The sequence below is a fragment of the Diaphorina citri genome, unplaced genomic scaffold (assembly GCF_000475195.1).
Source record: "Diaphorina citri unplaced genomic scaffold, Diaci psyllid genome assembly version 1.1 scaffold510, whole genome shotgun sequence".
NCBI lineage: Eukaryota > Metazoa > Arthropoda > Insecta > Hemiptera > Psyllidae > Diaphorina > Diaphorina citri.
In genome coordinates, this window is record NW_007377944.1 from 1 (window position 1) to 19,354 (window position 19,354).

General features: G+C 41.4%; 3 protein-coding genes across 3 annotated transcripts; all 3 read left to right on the plus strand.

Moving 5' to 3' along the window:
• Window positions 1-924: 924 nt before the first annotated feature.
• Window positions 925-6,898, plus strand: LOC103509554 (inositol-3-phosphate synthase 1-B; the record flags this gene model as incomplete). The annotated part of the gene is made up of 9 exons (XM_017444226.2): window positions 925-1,146; window positions 2,382-2,652; window positions 3,104-3,257; window positions 3,407-3,507; window positions 3,789-3,807; window positions 4,108-4,331; window positions 4,910-5,018; window positions 5,396-5,641; window positions 6,106-6,898. Coding segments are annotated over 9 exons (1,549 nt in total), but the record flags the coding sequence as incomplete, so codon positions are not given.
• An 886-nt stretch (window positions 6,899-7,784) lies between these two features.
• On the plus strand, window positions 7,785-11,321 carry LOC103509557 (SET domain-containing protein SmydA-8-like). The gene is made up of 5 exons (XM_008474180.2): window positions 7,785-7,908; window positions 8,383-8,643; window positions 9,058-9,214; window positions 9,840-9,995; window positions 11,184-11,321. The coding sequence occupies exons 1-5, from the start codon at window positions 7,862-7,864 to the stop codon at window positions 11,319-11,321; spliced, it is 759 nt and encodes a 252-aa protein (XP_008472402.2). The 5' UTR covers window positions 7,785-7,861.
• A 3,394-nt stretch (window positions 11,322-14,715) lies between these two features.
• Window positions 14,716-18,748, plus strand: LOC103509558 (inositol-3-phosphate synthase-like). Its single transcript, XM_008474181.3, has 3 exons — window positions 14,716-15,008; window positions 15,307-15,540; window positions 18,572-18,748. The coding sequence occupies exons 2-3, from the start codon at window positions 15,415-15,417 to the stop codon at window positions 18,746-18,748; spliced, it is 303 nt and encodes a 100-aa protein (XP_008472403.1). The 5' UTR covers window positions 14,716-15,008; window positions 15,307-15,414.
• The last annotated feature ends 606 nt before the right edge of the window (window positions 18,749-19,354 follow it).

A 19,354-nucleotide genomic window follows, 5' to 3' on the forward strand; every position in this document is an offset into this window, starting at 1 on the left:
ATTTAGCCGAGTGGGTATCACACTAGGCTTGCACCCAGGAGGTCCGGGTTCGATTCCCGGCGGGGCCGAGGTTTTTTTGGCTCTGTGCTTGGAGTTCGGGGTGCACTCAGCCTCGTGAGGACAATGGAGTAGCTACTTTAATCGAGTAGCGACCAGTGGCGGCATTACAAGTCGAAGAGACGAGCGATAATAAATATGATGGTTGAGTAAATGAAAGACATGTAATATTGTGATACCCACAAAGTTGTGAGAAAGCTCTCTGCCTTACCACAAAGATTCATGACATACATATTTACTCAAATGTCCTCACAATACTGAGTACTGAGCCTTTCATACTATTTAACCTGGATTGTAAAGCTATGTCCTCACATAGTCGACGCCGTCGATCGACCGTCGACCGTACACTGCCTTGACAACATAGATTCACCTCTTCACCTGGTCGATCGACGGCGTCGATTATGTGTGGACACAGGGTAAGACCACCAGCAGATTGGCTGTATGTGGGTCTATAGCAGGGGTGACCACTAACCTTACCTTCGGGAGGCGCAATCCCAAAAAGCCGATTCGGGGTGAGCCACGCAGTCGGAGAAATTTTTGGAAATTTTGGTCTACAATCTTTAGATTTCGGTCTCATGGAAATTCTAATCTTCAGAGAATTTTTTCAACAAGTAGGAACAATGATTAGACAGCCGCACAAGATCGAGCTACGTTATGGCCACCCCTGGTCTTAGCTTTCCCTTTTAAAAATCTCACGACACGTGTACACCACTCGTACTTGAGCCGTAAGCATTACCATCCTTCAGTTGCTTGATATAAACCTTTATGTATTATGCTGTTAGACCCATAAAATACACGAGTGACGAGACCTTGTTTAGACTGCTTGGGTAAAGGGACTTTTTAGTCTCATTCGAGCAGGATAAACAGGGTAGGTATATTCAATTCAATCCAATCCTATCTTTCCTCCTTTTTTCAGTGTAAACCCACATCAAGTGTTCTTAACATTCGAACACAGAGGAAGGTGTCCAAAGTTGGGGTGATGCTAATAGGATGGGGAGGTAATAATGGATCAACCGTGACAGGAGCCATCTTGGCCAATAAACACAACCTGTGCTGGCAGTCCAAGGATGGCCTGAAGAAGCCCAACTGGTGAGTATAATGAAACAAAATAACAGCGAATTTTTGCAACCAAAATTAGCGTCCCGTTAATTGAACTCTTTAACGTTATTTAATGAAAACTCGTTTCTGTGCACGTGCAGAAACGAGTTTTCCTCAAATAACGTTAAAGAGTTCAGTTCGCGATGCTAATTTTGTTTGCAAAGAGATCTGCAAAAATTATCGACTGCACTGGGTCTCTTGTGTGACTTCGAAGGCTCAGCTTTTCAATCAACACTGGATTTTGGAATAATGACTGGGATTTTGAATTTCTGTGGAGTTCATTTGGTAGTAAATAGGACAACAGTTCCAGTGTTGTTGATCGATTAGTTTTTTTTTACAGACCATCAGATAGACCTGACAGATACGGCTGAAAAGGTCCGTCTGTCAGATCTACCTGATGGTGAGTGGATGGTCTTAGAAGAAGACTAATCAAGCTTATGCATCGACTTTGCAGATTTCCAAAAGCAATGTTGTGGATGACATGGTAGCCTCCAACTTAAGATAATTTCAGACGTGCACATCTGCATTTGAGAGGTCAGATTTTAAAAGGATCAGGTTTAGCCGTATCTTGAATCCACCAGTGGTATCAGAATCTGTACTAAATTCATTCTAATAACCTTTGAAATGTGGTGACAATTACGTTAGAGCAGCTCCAAATATTTCCTAGTGGAACGTCTTCAAAAAAAGTATACAAAGTATAACTATTGAGTATAACATAAACATACTGATAAACATATTTTATTCAAAGTACTCTTGTCCATATCATTGGTAACTGTTCAAAACAAGATAACATTACAAACATATCACTACGTTAATTATCAGCGCGGACGACAATTTATTAATGGGCGTTAGCCACCCCGTAATGGATTCACTCAGTGGGAAAGAGCAGGGCTCACGGGGGATCATCTGGTCCGATTCCTCCCGGGCTCCACCCCCAAGGGGACCAAAAACCAGTGTTACAGTGTAGTACTATAGCACATGCTTTACTTATACTGTCGAATTGTTGGAGTTAGCCCCGGGGCCGAGTAGGATGTAAACGGCCGGCCGGACCTTGGGAAAGAGTGGAGTTTATAAGGACTAACCAAAGAACCATTTCCCTGATCTCGAGTGATGTGTTCCATCACATGCTTTCAGGTACATTCCATTTGTCAAGGGTCTAGGTTTTCCTTGCCCTTGGGATCAATTTAATTTGAAGAAACCATTTACTGATGTTGACTCCTTTCCAGGTATGGATCCATCACCCAATCATCCACCGTGCGTCTAGGCATGGACTCATCAGGGAAAGATGTCTACGTCCCCATGAATTCATTACTGCCCATGGTAGATCCTGATGATATAGTCCTCGATGGTTGGGACATTTCCTCTGTTAATCTGGCCGATGCAATGGAGAGGTCCAAAGTCCTCGATTTTAACCTTCAAATTCAACTGCGCCCGTATATGGAACACATGAAACCTCGGCCTTCCATTTACTTCCCCGAATTCATCGCCGCCAACCAGGTGAGTGCTTTCAATTTCTAGCTTTGCACCCGTGGGCTTTGTCCACAATGCCCCATATATGCTTTCAAATAACTGCTGACGTGATTATGAATATTCTCAAAAGCTCGTCAGTTTTCACACTTTCATTTTTAATTGTTTTAAGCTGTGTCCACACTTAGTCGACGGCCGTCGAGTATGTGTGGACACACCTTTAATAACTCTCCTTTGGAAACATCTACCTTTATATTCCTACTACATGAGATATATTCGTTTTCCTTCCTATCTAGGCGCACGGCAGTGCGACAGGCCAAGTTCCGGCCTCAGCACGCCAGTGTGCATTCTTATTTACATGTACCTTTATTGAGATTAAAAAAGTTCAAATCACGGTCCCTCCTATTACAAAGCCAATGAATACCTTACACTCGTACAACTACACTCCTTGACTAATTCTTCGCCCTAATCCTGATTGCAGGCCGGCAGAGCTGACAACGTACTATCGGGCACCAAACAAGAAGTCCTCGATCAAGTTCGTCGCGACATTCGTGACTTCAAACAGAAGAACTCTCTCGACCAAGTCATCGTGCTATGGACAGCAAACACGGAGCGATTCTCTGACATAGTCCAAGGTCTGAACGATACGGCTGAGAACTTACTTGAGTCCATTCAGAAGAACGCTGCAGAGGTGTCGCCGTCAACAATATTTGCCGTGGCTTCTATGACCAAGTCATCGTGCTATGGACAGCAAACACGGAGCGATTCTCTGACATAGTCCAAGGCCTGAACGATACGGCTGAGAACTTACTTGAGTCCATTCAGAAGAACGCTGCAGAGGTGTCGCCGTCAACAATATTTGCCGTGGCTTCTATTCTGGAAGGGGTAAGCTGTTTATTAGAGGAACTGCAAGGCTAGGTGTTCTGTCAAAACCGAGTAAGTAGGTTTTCTCTGAAGATTGCTAGAGGTTCCATGTAAATAAGCTGAATGTCAAAGATATAATAAACAAACAAAAAATCTGTTAAGTAACTTATCCCACACCATCAGAATTTTGTCCCATAATAAATAGCAAAATATTGGTCAGCCTTTTGGGGACCTCAGACTCAGAAAGGTATCTTTGGAATGCGAAAGTGACAGTAAAACCTCGTTTGTTCCATCTATTGCAGTGCACCTATATCAACGGAGGAGTAACTTATCCCACACCATCAGAATTTTGTCCCATAATAAATAGCAAAATATTGGTCAGCCTTTTGGGGACTTCAGACTCAGAAAGGTATCTTTGGAATGCGAAAGTGACAGTAAAACCTCGTTTGTTCCATCTATTGCAGTGCACCTATATCAACGGAGCTTGTTGTTGCTCTCTGGTATTTTTAGGAAATTAATATCTAGTGAGTTTGTATAGTGTATGTGTATGCCCTTGAACATTCATTTACTTCCTATCCCATGTCTCCCTCTCTCTCTTTCTCCTGCTTTCTATCAACGGAGCCCCTCAGAACACGTTTGTCCCCGGCGCTATCGATTTGGCAGAAAAGAAAAAGGTGTTCATTGCCGGAGATGATTTCAAATCGGGCCAAACCAAAGTGAAGTCCGTTCTGGTGGATTTTCTGGTGACAGCGGGAATCAAACCCGTGTCTATCGTCAGCTACAATCACCTGGGTAACAACGATGGATACAACTTGTCTGCCCCTCAACAGTTCCGATCAAAAGAGGTAAAATTATTCATTTCTTTCTTAATTCTGCCATTACCAGTCGGTGAAAGCTAAAGTCGCGAAAACAATAAGGAAGAGGTAAAATTACTTAGAGAGAACTACGGGTATTAAGTGTTCTAAACTTGTGCATCTATACAAGACGTGTGTAGTATCAATGGTTTTCTGTTTGCTTCCCTAAGCGAGTATTAAACTTAATATTATCATTGCCGTCAAGAACTTTGTGGGTATAAGACATGTGCCACCTAACTGATCTTATAATTATGTGGCACATGTCTTGGATATTAACCAAGCCTAGTACCCTAGTAGTTATCTCTCTTCTGAAACATTCTGACCAAGGCCAGCCATTCATTATCAGGTAGACCTGACAGGTACATCTGATCCGGTCACCTCATCAGGTATACCTGACACCTGATGAGCACACAATATGTGCGCACACATAATATGTGTGCATAATATTATTATCAGATAGACCTGAGACCTGACAGATACGGCTGAAAAGGTCCGTCTGTCAGATCTACCTGATGGTGAGTGGCTGGTCTTAGCAGAAGACTAATCAAGCTTATGCATCGACTTTGCAGATTTCCAAAAGCAATGTTGTGGATGACATGGTAGCCTCCAACTCCATTCTGTACCGCCCAGGGGAAAAACCCGACCATACTGTCGTCATCAAGTATGTTCCATACGTAGGTAAGTAACTTATGTTTAGGGATTTAACGTCACTTTTAACAACTTAGGTCTTCTCGTGGCGGGGGTTTTACCCACCATTCGGTGACAAGCTACCCGCCTCCTCAATTTAACCTCATCCAGCCTGACTGGAGCCGGGAACCCAGCAGCACGCGATTCCCCAGATGGTCACCATCCAGGTACTAACCACGCGTAAGGTTCCTTAACTTCAGTGATCCGTGAGGAACTGGTACAATGTGCTATCACCGCCGGTATTTTCAAGATAAATTTCAAGGAAATCGATTCCTTTTATTTTCAATCCCCATACTTTTTTTTGCGATAAACGCACTCGGAAACGAAGATATTACTTCAATCCCCATACTATGTACAATCTTCCACAGGTGATTCTAAGCGAGCCCTGGATGAATACACGTCTGAGATCCTGCTAGGGGGACACAACACCATTTCCATGCACAACACCTGCGAAGATTCCCTCCTAGCGTCGCCACTCATTCTAGACCTCATCATTCTGGCAGAGTTGAGCTCCCGGATTCAGTTCACCTCTCCGACAGTGGCGGAGTATACATACTTCCATCCTGTACTCTCCATATTGTCCTACCTGTGTAAGGCGCCCCTGGTTCCTCCAGGTACGTGGAAACTTTACTGAAGAATTAACTTCAACTGATTTCTTAGTACGCCAAACTTATCTAGTTTTCATCTCTAGAAACAGAGACATCCATCTAGATCTCTAATTTTTCTTCGATCTGTGCAATAAAATGGCTCTTGTACATGCCTGGTCAACTGAAGTGGCCTTGTTACTAGATCCCCCTGAAGTAGTGAACCCATCTCCCTGCTACCTATGTCAGGGTTTTTTTAGCCGCCACACTAAATCTACGCCAAACTTATCTAGTTTTCATCTCTAGAAACAGAGACATCCATCTAGATCTCTAATTTTTCTTCGATCTGTGCAATAAAATGGCTCTTGTACATGCCTGGTCAACTGAAGTGGCCTTGTTACTAGATACCCCTGAAGTAGTGAAACCATCTCACTGCTACCTATGTCAGGGTATTTTTAGCCGCCACACTAAATCTCAGTTCTTCTCTTCGCCAGGTACCCCAGTAGTGAACGCTTTGGCTCAACAGCGGTCTTGTATTGAAAACATCCTTCGCGCTTGCCTATCTCTCCCGCCAGAGAATTCTATGACCCTTGAACACAAGCTGCCCAGACGACTATTCCAAGACAAGAGTAAGTCCATCGACAGTCATCCTCAAGGAGACAAGATGGTCAGTAATAATCATGATATCATAGGTTAAGGAAACCCCTCACGCCCAGTGATCATCGCAGTGTACGGATTCAATTTTTGGCAGAGCCGAGAAAATTTGATTAGGGATTGTTCGATAAATCAAAAGCCATAAAATTATATCGATATTGAATATTGAAATTAAACCATGATTAAAACCGTAGACTACTTTAAGGGCCTTGCGCTCAGGTGTAGCATGCCTATGGGGTCTTTTTTCCGAAAATATAAATCGATTTTTTTTTTTTTTTCGCGATATATCGATGTATTCGTAAAATTCATACCGAAGTAGGTACCTAATCAATATTTTTCGGCTCTGCTCTTCATATTTGAGTACAATGTCCTCGATTGTTCCCTGGAGTTTGAATCTCTTTGGTTGGATGAATAACCCCCGGGGCCTCAAAGTGAGTCCGAGAGATAAACTTGAATCGAACTTTGTGGACCCGGAGTGACCCGGACCTAAATAAATAACCAAAGTCCATGTGGACCATATGTAAAAATATTGTGAGGTTAGGTTTGACTTTAAATCTAGGTACGTACACTTTGGATGATTGGACTTCCGATTATGTTCGTGTTTTATTTAATCTTAGGACAATGATAGGGGTATCTGTCTTGAAAATTCTCTCCTCCTCCTTAAAATGTATTTATTATGATTTCTTCTTTCGCTATCTAATACATAATATGTAGATTAATATACTACCACGAATTTGAAGTGACAAATTGGAATAAGTAATATACTAAGATCTCTTAACGAGTTAATTATGAATAATTAAGCTAATAAAAGCGTGCGAGCGTGCGTGCGAATGTTCAATATAAAATATTACGTGACTGCGGTGGCTACGGTCGTAGCCTCTCTCTCTCTTATTTTTTATTTATTTATTTTTTTTTTTTCAGTTGGAATGAGAGTCAGGGATAATGTCAGGAAGACTTGTATTGTGGGCGTGAGTGCCCGGTTGAACGGTTAAAAGGAAAACTCTATTCTTTCCATGAGGAGTATTTCTAGGCTTCTCAACATTGGACCTCTGAACGTAATACACAGGCTCTTCTCTTCAGTGAGGGAGGCTTTACCCACCATTTGGCATCAAGCTACCCGCTTACTCACATCAACCTCATCCAGCCTGAGTAACACCGGGAAAATACAGTAGCACACGATTGGCCAGATGTTCACCCGGAGGCTTTACCCACCATTTGGCGTCAAGCTACCCGCTTACTCACATCAACCTCATCCAGCCTGAGTAACACCGGGAAAATACAGTAGCACACGATTGGCCAGATGTTCACCCATCCGGATTCTAAGCTGGCGCAACGTTGCCTAAGTTCAGTAATTGGTCCATTAAGAACTGGTGTATTGAACGTGCTATCACCGCTGGCTGCAGCCTCCTTTAAAGCATCAAGGATTGGTAAAAGAGATTTTCTCAAAGATCTTAAAGAGATTTACTAAAATTCAGGTATCTCTCTTGACATGGGGTTTTATTTTCTACTTTTTCTTTCAGATACGAAGCCATTCTTCCATTGAGGTGCTTGATTTTGCAGAGGAGAAGTCCGAAGAAGTATCAAGAGCTCAAAGACATGGAAGCCCATATGAGCAAGAGAGGCCCTGGCACAGAAGTTTATGAGTAAGAACTAGTGTTATTTAATTGGCACGTTTTTGAGGGAAATCCTTTATTACTAAAAGTCATACAAGCATTAGCTATGCCACCTAGCGTATTTCGGTGATATGTATTTGAAGCATTTTTCTTCTCCTTAATTTTGTTCGCAATCCAATTCCTATAGAATTTATAAGATCTTCTTTAGGCTGCTAGGGTAAACGGACTTTTCAGAGTTTTTAGTCCCATTCGAGCAGGATAAACAAGGTATAATCCATTCAATTCTATCCTTATTTCCAGAGAAATTGACTCGATCGTAAAATATCTTCGTTCCAACTTCCTAGAGAAACTCCCTGGCGATGTTCTGGATGATACAAAATTCCTATAGAATTTATAAGATCTTCTTTAGGCTGCTAGGGTAAACGGACTTTTCAGAGTTTTTAATCCCATTCGAGCAGGATAAACAAGGCATAATAATCCATTCAATTCTACCCTTATTTCCAGAGAAATTGACTCGATCGTAAAATATCTTCGTTCCAACTTCCTAGAGAAACTCCCTGGCGATGTTCTGGATGATACATCTGCTAAGTGTCTGCACTGGATCTGTGGTGTGATAGAAGTGAACGGTGTAGATATAGGCCGATATACACAGGGCCTGTATTCTGTTATTTGTCTCATGGAACACAACTGTTTGCCTAACGCCAAGTATATGTTTGAACCGGGCACTAACGTTGCCAATCTCATTGCTTCTGTAAATATCAGCAAGTAAGTTTTAACCTAAAGTAAGTTTTGACTTTTTGGGGCATGATTAGCCCAGTAGTAACGCTCTTACTTGCCATGCAGAAGGTCCCGGGTTCGAATCTTACAATCTTAAGTTCCATTAAAAAAAAAAAAAAAAAATGTACAACAGGTTACTCTCTGGTGTTCTAATGCTGACCCAGCACCTAAATCCCAAGTGTTGTGTCTCTTCTCGCTCATCTGATGAGGGGCATACTACGGGATGGGCATGCCACGGCACAGACCACACGCGTCTAATGTAGCAGTTGTTTCATTGATACGAAATAAACGGCGGTGAAACACTTGGCAGGCGGTGAAAAACTGCTCATTAGAATTTTGTTGTCTCGTTTTTTGTTTCTTCAGGCACTCTAACATGATGCAATCTAAACTATTTGTTTTCAGAGACACGCACATAAGCACCATGTACACTAACGCACTCTGGGGAACTCAGCCTAGACGTGAACATTTGGCCATCACGAAATATTTCAACTGTTCGTGTGAACGGTGCTCGGACCCTACTGAATTAGGCACTTACTTCAGTGCTATGAAGTGCTTGAATGTAAGTTGAATTTGAACTTGAGATGTTTAAAGAGTAATGTTGGGTTTCACCAACCTACTTTCCAGCCTCAAACAGCCCGTTAGCTTAACAGCCCTGTTAAGCCAATACAAATTAAATGGAACTTAACTGGCTGTTAGCTTAACAGGAGTCCCAAGGACTGAATAAATATTGGTGAAATCAAACGTGAGTGAGTGAGTGTTATAACTGTACTACTCTTTTCAGTGTACTACTCAGTCAACTCCCTAAAGGTATAGCGAGCTGAAGAGCAAGTTACATGTTTTAGCACATGACTAATTGCCCAAGTGGTAGTCCACTTGGCTCAAAACAGCTAGCCTCCGTAACCGAATGAGTGGTCATAAAAGGTACGCTTTTGATGAGAATGATGAGATTCAAACCCCTCATAATCTATTCTTATTATTAATCGTTTGAACGTATATTTTGACATCCTACAAGAACTTCAGCAGGTCACTTCACTATCTTCAAAAAGAAGGTAGCTCTCTTCGACTTTCTGAAGACAATTTTAGGCCCTTTAGGGGACGTCTTCGAAGCGTTTAGAAAAGTTTTTCTTGACTTGTTGAAATTTGAGTATTTGACCGAAACATTGGTACAATTTGTCTGCCCCCAGGAACACAAGGATCAAGGGGACTGCTGGATATTACCGGTGAATCCTCTGGACAATGATTCTGACTGGACGTGTGGCTCATGCTCGGCCCGACTCAATGCTAGAGATGTGCATCTTGTGACGTCACAACTTGGAGAACAGGTGGATAAGTTGGTTCAGGTGAGTAGAGAGGGAAACGGTAAGCCTAGTTAGCTTAGAGGGTTGCGCGCCTTGTGAGCGCTAGGTCGCGGGTTCGATGGAGAAACAGAAATGGAGTTTTCTTGGAACGATTAATTTGACTCTTTTTCATAATTTGATAGGGTGAACATTATTTTCTCTTTGTCTAAAAGATTTTTCTTTGTGTTGTTACACATGTCTACTATCACTGCGATGTAATCTATCCACACCACACTCACGTCATCCTACGTTTCACTTAGTTTGGCTAGAGGCACTTTGGTTTCAATTTATGTGTCTGCTGTGACTTTCTTAGAGGGTTGCGCGCCTTGTGAGCGCTAGGTCGCGGGTTCGATGGAGAAACAGAAATGGAGTTTTCTTGGAACGACTAGCTTTCCCCTATCCTGTTTTTCTCTCTTCGATTCCGGGACTATAAGACCTCAGGAGTTTTAGTTCCCTCTATCAAACCTCTGTAAAAAAAATGCTAGGGATCACAACTTTTTTTTACCTAGGTATATCTCATTAGAGGGCGAATGAAAGCACGAAGAAAATTAGGGTATAACCTTGCCGTTTTGCTGAGATATAATGAGATTGAGCAAACCACGTAATAGCAATACGTGCTTTTTTTAGTCCGTCAAAAAAGCAGTATTAAAAAAAAAAAAAGTATGACATGTCCCAGACTTCAATAAATTATTCGTCGGGTATTGGTACATTCTAAGTGCTATAAAAACTAGCTAGCTGATAAGTCATTTGAATAATCTCGAAATAAATAAATGCAATTTGTTTGTGTTATTATGTCACAATTTTTTGTGCTCACTGCAAGCATTGTAGGATTATGTAAGAAGAAGAAAAAATTTATTTATAAAATAATAAATAATCCAAACACCCAATGTTTACCTACCATGCTGGCACCGGTCACTATGCGCATTTATATCACATAGCTTCTTATTTTCCTCACGAGGCTGAGTGGGCTCCGCAACAGCCAGTCACGGAATCAATCATTTGAATGATAAAATTTTTGACCCCACCGGGAATCGAACCCGGGTCTCCCGCTTGCAAGGTGAGCGCAGTGTCCACTACACCATGGGAACTGACGTGTCCTCTAAATGGTTAGGTACCCCTTTTGTTCAAAAAGAGAGTCAGCGGTACTCAAATCAGCATCGTTCATTTCCTCTTTCGGTCTTTTTTTCCCAGGAAAACCCTAACGTAAAGTCCCTAGAAGAAATGCTGACCAAGCTTGAGGCTATGTTTCACCCACATCACTATCATTTTCCTACGTTTCACTTAGTTTGGCTAGAGGCACATTGGTTTCAATTTATGTGTCTGCTGTGACTTTATTCTTCTGATTTGTGGCATTTGATAATTTCGACTTTGAAGTTGTTATGACTATAATGATCAAGTTGCTGGTGGGCATTGTTACTTTCATTTCATTGGTAATTCTAGCTATGGTGCTAGTGGGTAGTGTTTGGTTTTCTCCACTTACCTAATTCATTTTATAGTTTTATAAAAATAGTATCAAGTAGAAACCAGTTGGATATATTATACTTTATTGCTTTATTCTTTAAAACTTCAAGTCCTTTTCTTTCCTTTTAAAGTATGGTACCAAGGAACTGGTTCTTATAAGTTGATTTTGTACTTAGTTATTGCGGAAAGATTTATGAATACCTATGTAGCATTACTTTCGTTTCGTTTTACCCTTTAACTTTTAAACATGAACTGTTGAGCTTCAATGAGAGTGACAAATTGATATAGCTCGTGGTGTGTTTCCGATTAAAATGGGGAACGCCAAAGACCAAGAGTCTATAAGGTGCACCCAAAGAAACCGAAAACCTATATCAAGAGGTGTCCAACTAACTCGTAGGAAGATAGGTTCGTAGAAGACGCAGAATAATGCAGAGGGTCGTTAGAGCGCAGTATGGTGATATAATCTCGGGGAAGAAAAGGAAAATGATAAAGGCTTTGATTCTTGTTTCAACAATAAACAAATATAGTAATAACGATTTATTGATATTAATTAAACAATTAAAAGACAAGTAACAAAATATGTAAGAGACAGTAATATACGACCAAATATTAAGACGAAGGCAAGGGGCCTTTGGACTTTGAGCAATTGGGAATAAGAAACGAATGACAATGTGAATAGACCTTTGAACGAAGGCAGGAGGCCTTTTGAATTAGTGACAAATTGGAATAAGTAATATACTAAGATCTCTTAACGTGTTAATTATGAATAATTAAGTTAATAAAAGCGTGCGAGCGTGCGTGCGAGCTGCGAGCGTGCGTGCGAATGTTCAATATGAAACGTGACTGCGGTGGCTACGGTCGTAGCCTCTCTCTCTCTCCGCCCCACTCAAGCTAGGAGTGAGGATATGAGGGGCGTAGCTTGTCGCCGGATATAGTGTAAAACCCTCGTCACTAAAAACCTTAGCAACAGTGACGTGAAGCCTCATAAGGGGGGGGGGGACTGTAAGGTTCACTGTCGTTTTGTGGTAGGTACATAAAGTGTCCACTGATAATTATATTGCGCAAGATGGCTTGCGCAATGTTTGTTTTACTGCCAGTGGACACTAAGCTTATTACGTGACACCTTACATCCACACAGAGGGTTCCAGAAGGATGGGACGGGGGGTCAATTAATGACTACATTAAAAAGTCAACAATATGGCTACATTTAATCTCTACATGAATGCATACTCATTCAGAGCCTTTGGTCCATGGCATACCCCACTCGTGGAAATCTCAATTGCATATCTCACGTTCTAAATAAAGAACTTCCTTCTTTACGTCACGAATTGTCTCTATACAATTTATAATTATTCCATTATAAACTTTGAAAACGGGATACCATGTCAAATACTAATTAATATCTACTAAAAATAAGAAGAGGATGGCATCATGAGATGCTGAAACATGCTGACTCCTTTCCACTAATAATGTTGTGTTTTTAGTCAAGTGAAGACTTATTTTCTTATTTTTAGAATTATTCCATTGTTTTACGAGAGCATCTTACGCTAGTGAAGTTCTGCCTGTAAGCAGGACTTGCTATATAAAAAGATTAGTTAGAGTAGACTGTAGCTGCTCAGGTCTTATCGTCTCGAAAGTGAAGAGAGAAGGAAGACAGGATAGGAGAAAGCCAGCCGTTCGAAGAACAAACCTTATCTGTTTAGGATAAAATCAACCCTGGACGGGAAACGAGCCCGTGACCTAGCGCTTTCAAGGCAGACTCCCTACCCACAGAGCTAACTAGCCTTAATCACAGGACTTGCTTGCTAGTGTTTATGTAGCTGATATTTTCGGCAAGAGTTTGTTCGTAGTTCGTACGTACATACACAAAAATCCCACTGTGAGGCTTGGGTGTAGGGGCAAACAGCCTTAAAAACCGAGTTGAGCTCAATACGATTCTGCTGTGAAAAATGAGATTAAAAGAACCATAGTACATACGTATTGTACATGTATTATGTACATTACTCTTATGTGGGAAGTAAGAAGAGAAGATCGAAAGAACAAAACAATGGTTATACTTATACCAGGTAAAACACACTGGTAATACTACACGCTCACAAACACATTCTTACGATTCCTCCAACACTTGGGGACATTTCGCGCCCGGTCGCCCTCCTGAAATGGGGAGAAACCGGCTGCACCTACGTCTCCACTCCCGGAAATAAAATCCCCGAGAGCGGTGACCTCTTTTCCTTTTAACCGTTCAACCGGGCACTCACGCCCACAATACAAGTCTTCCTGACATTATCCCTGACTCTCATTCCAACTGGCTACCCACAGAGCTAACTAGCCTTAATCACAGGACTTGCTTGCTAGTGTTTATGTAGCTAATATTTTCGGCAAGAGTTTGTTCGTAGTTCGTACGTACATACACAAAAATCCCACTGTGAGGCTTGGGTGTAGGGGCATACAGCCTTAAAAACCGAGTTGAGCTCAATACGATTCTGTGAAAAATGAGATTGAAAGAACCATAGTACATACGTATTGTACATGTATTATGTACATTACTCTTATGTGGGAAGTAAGAAGAGAAGATCGAAAGAACAAAACAATGGTTATACTTATACCATGTAAAACACACTGGTAATACTACACGCTCACACACACATTCTTACGATTCCTCCAACACTTGGGGATATTTCGCGCCCGGTCGCCCTCCTGAAATGGGGAGAAACCGGCTGCACCTACAGTCTCCACTCCCGGATATAAAATCCCCGAGAGCGGCGACCTCTTTTCCTTTTAACCGTTCAACCGGGCACTCACGCCCACAATACAAGTCTTCCTGACATTATCCCTGACTCTCATTCCAACTGAAAAAAATAAATAAATAAAAAATAAGAGAGAGAGAGAGAGAGAGGCTACGACCGTAGCCACCGCAGTCACGTTTCATATTGAACATTCGCACGCACGCTCGCAGCTCGCACGCACGCTCGCACGCTTTTATTAACTTAATTATTCATAATTAACACGTTAAGAGATCTTAGTATATTACTTATTCCAATTTGTCACTTATTCAAATTCAAAAGGCCTCCTGCCTTCGTTCAAAGGTCTATTCACATTGTCATTCGTTTCTTATTCCCAATTGCTCAAAGTCCAAAGGCCCCAAGCTACGCCCCTCATATCCTCACACCTAGCTTGAGTGGGGCAGGGATTGCCCTGATAGTCACCCCACCACATACCAACCACGCGCAACGTTGCTTAACTTCAGTAGTCCGTCAGGAACTGATGTATTAAACGTGCTATCACCGCGGGCTGGTCTCTTACTGTAACGGCGTACTTGTAACATGTTGCTAAACCCAATGATAACGCCTTACTCAAGCTGAGAGTTGAGTCATATTGACGTTTCAGGTCTGAGTGTCTGACAGTTCATTCCTTGCGCATCCCCGCACGCAGACCAAACTTTCAGTGTTCAAACTTTCGTCATTCCGTGTACAAAGTTTTTCGTTCATTATTGCTCCGAGCTCGGCGTCAATATTTACCAATTTTTTTCGAAGTAAAATAAAAAAGTACTTCTTTTTTACCGATTTTCATAACACATTTGTTACAATCTGTGATACCTACTTATAGGCAATTTTATTGATTTATTTGTTTCGTAGTTTTTGTTCCGGACGGTTTTTAAAGAATGAAAAATTCGCAGAATTTGAATGTTCTTGTAGAGAGTCCGAATGTAAAATACACAGAACGTGCCATCGAAGCGGTGTATGAATACGCCAGGAATACAGTTGTTAAGGAAAACGACAGATATGTGGTAAGGAGAAAAATAATGTCTATGTTTAGTGAATTACCTGTAAAAGTACTCATAGGTAGGTATGATTTTTACCGATTTTCATAACACATTTGTTCCAATCTGTGATTTTATACTTATAGGCAATTTTATTGATTTATTTGTTTCGTAGTTTTTGTTCCGGACGGTTTTTAAAGAATGAAAAATTCGCAGAATTTGAATGTTCTTGTGGAGAGTCCGAATGTAAAATACACAGAACGTGCCATCGAAGCGGTGTATGAATACGCCAGGAATACAGTTGTTCGGGAAAACGACAGATATGTGGTAAGGAGAAAAATAATGTCTATGTTTAGTGAATTACCTGTAAAAGTACTCATAGGTAGGTATGATTTTGTAAGTGGATAACTAAAAATCCGATAGTTATTAATTGAGAGGCTGATCGGAAAAAGGGCAAAAGTCGAAAATTTGAGTTTCGAGGAAAACGCTTTTGACATTTGAAAAGATACCTAATTCCTTAGCACATGAGTTGGTTTACAAAAACTCGTGTAACTCCGTGAAAAAAGGAGCTATCAGTATGATTGTTTTTGTTTCGAAGGAGAACAATATTGCGGATCAAAAAATGCAATAATCGGAAAAGGGGGCGAAAGTCGACTTTCGCCCGTTTTTCAATGAGCCTCTCAATTACCTATTTTTTTTAAAAGAAGTTTGATACTTTATGCAAAATCGCTACCAATCGTTAGCATGATTGTCCTATTGAATAGAAGAAAATTGTACCCTCGAACCTTTATCTAACAGCTTTTGCATTATTTCGGGATCCTTTTTAATCCATACCTACGGGGGACTTTTGATAAATCTCGAGACTCAGTTACCTTAATCTTAAGGTAGAAACACACTACTGTCATGTCACGTCACGTGATAGCAGTGGCGTAGCGTGTATGTATGGCGTGTATGGCGGCCATACAACTCAAAAGTTCACTCTAATGCCCATAAATATTAATGGCATGGCATGTACTGTGATGGGACTTGGTAGACCTGTGCATGAGCCCTACACGCCCTACACTTGAATTTAGATCACGCTACGCCACTGCGTGATAGTATTATGTTTCTACCTTTATACTCTTGGCATGAAGTCCAATTTTTTTTGGCACTGCAATGTTAGTGTTTATACCACGAGCAAAGTTACTGAGTCTTCAGATTTTTCCAGTTAATTGTCTAATCCTCTTAACCACTCCTTAAAAAAAAATTGAAAAAATCAGTTGCTGTAAAATTATAATTAAGAGATGGAGGTGATAAGATTACACAGCCCATTAGCTGCCTCATGCCTTCGCACAAACCACTTCATGGTAATATGTCATCATACTTATCTGATTAGCCTGGGGTACCTAATGAAGTAGGTCCCTATTATTATGTATTTATAATCAATGTTGGCTTTCGAGTTAAAAAAAGGAAGAAAAAAGTTAGAACTTGAGTTGAAAGTTTACCTAAAGAGTTAATAATGGCTAAGCTAATACCTCATCTAATACATCTTTATTTATGATCAAATTGAGAGCCTCTTCACAATGTGTTGTGAATATTACAGCATTCTACGTACCTACTTAATCTTTTAATCTTCTTTTTGGGGGCACGGTTGGTCCAGTGGTAACGCGCTTGCTTGCCATGCAGAAGGTCCCGGGACTCCCGGGTTCGAATCCCACCATCGACAAAAAATTGTACTCGTTTTTCGATTGCAAATATTTCAACGGGTTACTTTCTGGGTTCTCGTGTTGACCCAGCACCTAAATGGGAAGTATTTGTCTTCTTCTCGCCCATCTGATGAGAGGCATACTACGGGATGGGCATGTTAACTCACACCGTAAATGGGAAGTATTGTGTCTCTTCTCGCCCATCTGATGAGAGGCATACTACGGGATGGGCATGCTACGACACAGACGCGAGTATGTGTCTTCTTCTCGCCCATCTGATGAGAGGCATACTACGGGATACATATGCTACGACACAGGCCACATGCGTGTAATGGAGCAGTTGTTTCATTGCTACGAAATAAAAACGGCGGTGGAACACTCATCTTGAAAATAAAATAAAATTAAAAAAAAAATCAATGAACTGTATTTCAAGTTTCTCCTTACCCTGGTAATGCCGCCTTTGGTGGCTTCTCATTTAAGTACATACATATTTAGCCGAGTGGGTATCACACTAGGCTTGCACCCAGGAGGTCCGGGTTCGATTCCCGGCGGGGCCGAGGTTTTTTTTGGCTCTGTGCTTGGAGTTCGGGGTGCACTCAGCCTCGTGAGGACAATGGAGTAGCTACTTTAATCGAGTAGCGACCAGTGGCGGCATTACAAGTCGAAGAGACGAGCGATAATAAATATGATGGTTGAGTAAATGAAAGACATGTAATATTGTGATACCCACAAAGTTGTGAGAAAGCTCTCTGCCTTACCACAAAGATTCATGACATACATATTTACTCAAATGTCCTCACAATACTGAGTACTGAGCCTTTCATACTATTTAACCTGGATTGTAAAGCTATGTCCTCACATAGTCGACGCCGTCGATCGACCGTCGACCGTACACTGCCTTGACAACATAGATTCACCTCTTCACCTGGTCGATCGACGGCGTCGATTATGTGTGGACACAGGGTAAGACCACCAGCAGATTGGCTGTATGTGGGTCTATAGCAGGGGTGACCACTAACCTTACCTTCGGGAGGCGCAATCCCAAAAAGCCGATTCACTGTGTCCTCACATAGTCGACGCCGTCGATCGACCGTCGACCGTACACTGCCTTGACAACATAGATTCACCTCTTCACCTCGTCGATCGACGGCGTCGATTATGTATGGACACAGGGTAAAACCACCAGCAGATTGGCTGTATGTGGGTCTATAGCAGGGGTGACCACTAACCTTACCTTCGGGAGGCGCAATCCCAAAAAGCCGATTCGGGGTGAGCCACGCAGTCGGAGAAATTTTTGGAAATTTTGGTCTACAATCTTTAGATTTCGGTCTCATGGAAATTCTAATCTTCAGAGAATTTTTTCAACAAGTAGGAACAATGATTAGACAGCCGCACAAGATCGAGCTACGTTATGGCCACCCCTGGTCTTAGCTTTCCCTTTTAAAAATCTCACGACACGTGTACACCACTCGTACTTGAGCCGTAAGCATTACCATCCTTCAGTTGCTTGATATAAACCTTTATGTATTATGCTGTTAGACCCATAAAATACACGAGTGACGAGACCTTGTTTAGACTGCTTGGGTAAAGGGACTTTTTAGTCTCATTCGAGCAGGATAAACAGGGTAGGTATATTCAATTCAATCCAATCCTATCTTTCCTCCTTTTTTCAGTGTAAACCCACATCAAGTGTTCTTAACATTCGAACACAGAGGAAGGTGTCCAAAGTTGGGGTGATGCTAATAGGATGGGGAGGTAATAATGGATCAACCGTGACAGGAGCCATCTTGGCCAATAAACACAACCTGTGCTGGCAGTCCAAGGATGGCCTGAAGAAGCCCAACTGGTGAGTATATTGAAACAAAATAACAGCGAATTTTTGCAACCAAAATTAGCGTCCCGTTAATTGAACTCTTTAACGTTATTTAATGAAAACTCGTTTCTGTGCACGTGCAGAAACGAGTTTTCCTCAAATAACGTTAAAGAGTTCAGTTCGCGATGCTAATTTTGTTTGCAAAGAGATCTGCAAAAATTATCGACTGCACTGGGTCTCTTGTGTGACTTCGAAGGCTCAGCTTTTCAATCAACACTGGATTTTGGAATAATGACTGGGATTTTGAATTTCTGTGGAGTTCATTTGGTAGTAAATAGGACAACAGTTCCAGTGTTGTTGATCGATTAGTTTTTTTTTACAGACCAAGGTTTGATGATTGTTAGGTAATCAAAAAATTTGGAAAAAGTGAGTAGGTACCTCAGGACTTGTATAAGCAAGAGCTTTGTTCGGATTGTTAGCTTGAGATTTGACGTCATAATGTCAACAGTTAAATAGAGCACCTCTTTGTTAAGTTTCTTATCAGTGTCTTTTCTGCCTTTCCGAAAGTAAATCCCCGAACAAGAGCTCTTTTATCATTTGTATAATAATTTGTTCAAACAATCCCTTAGACTTAATTATCTTC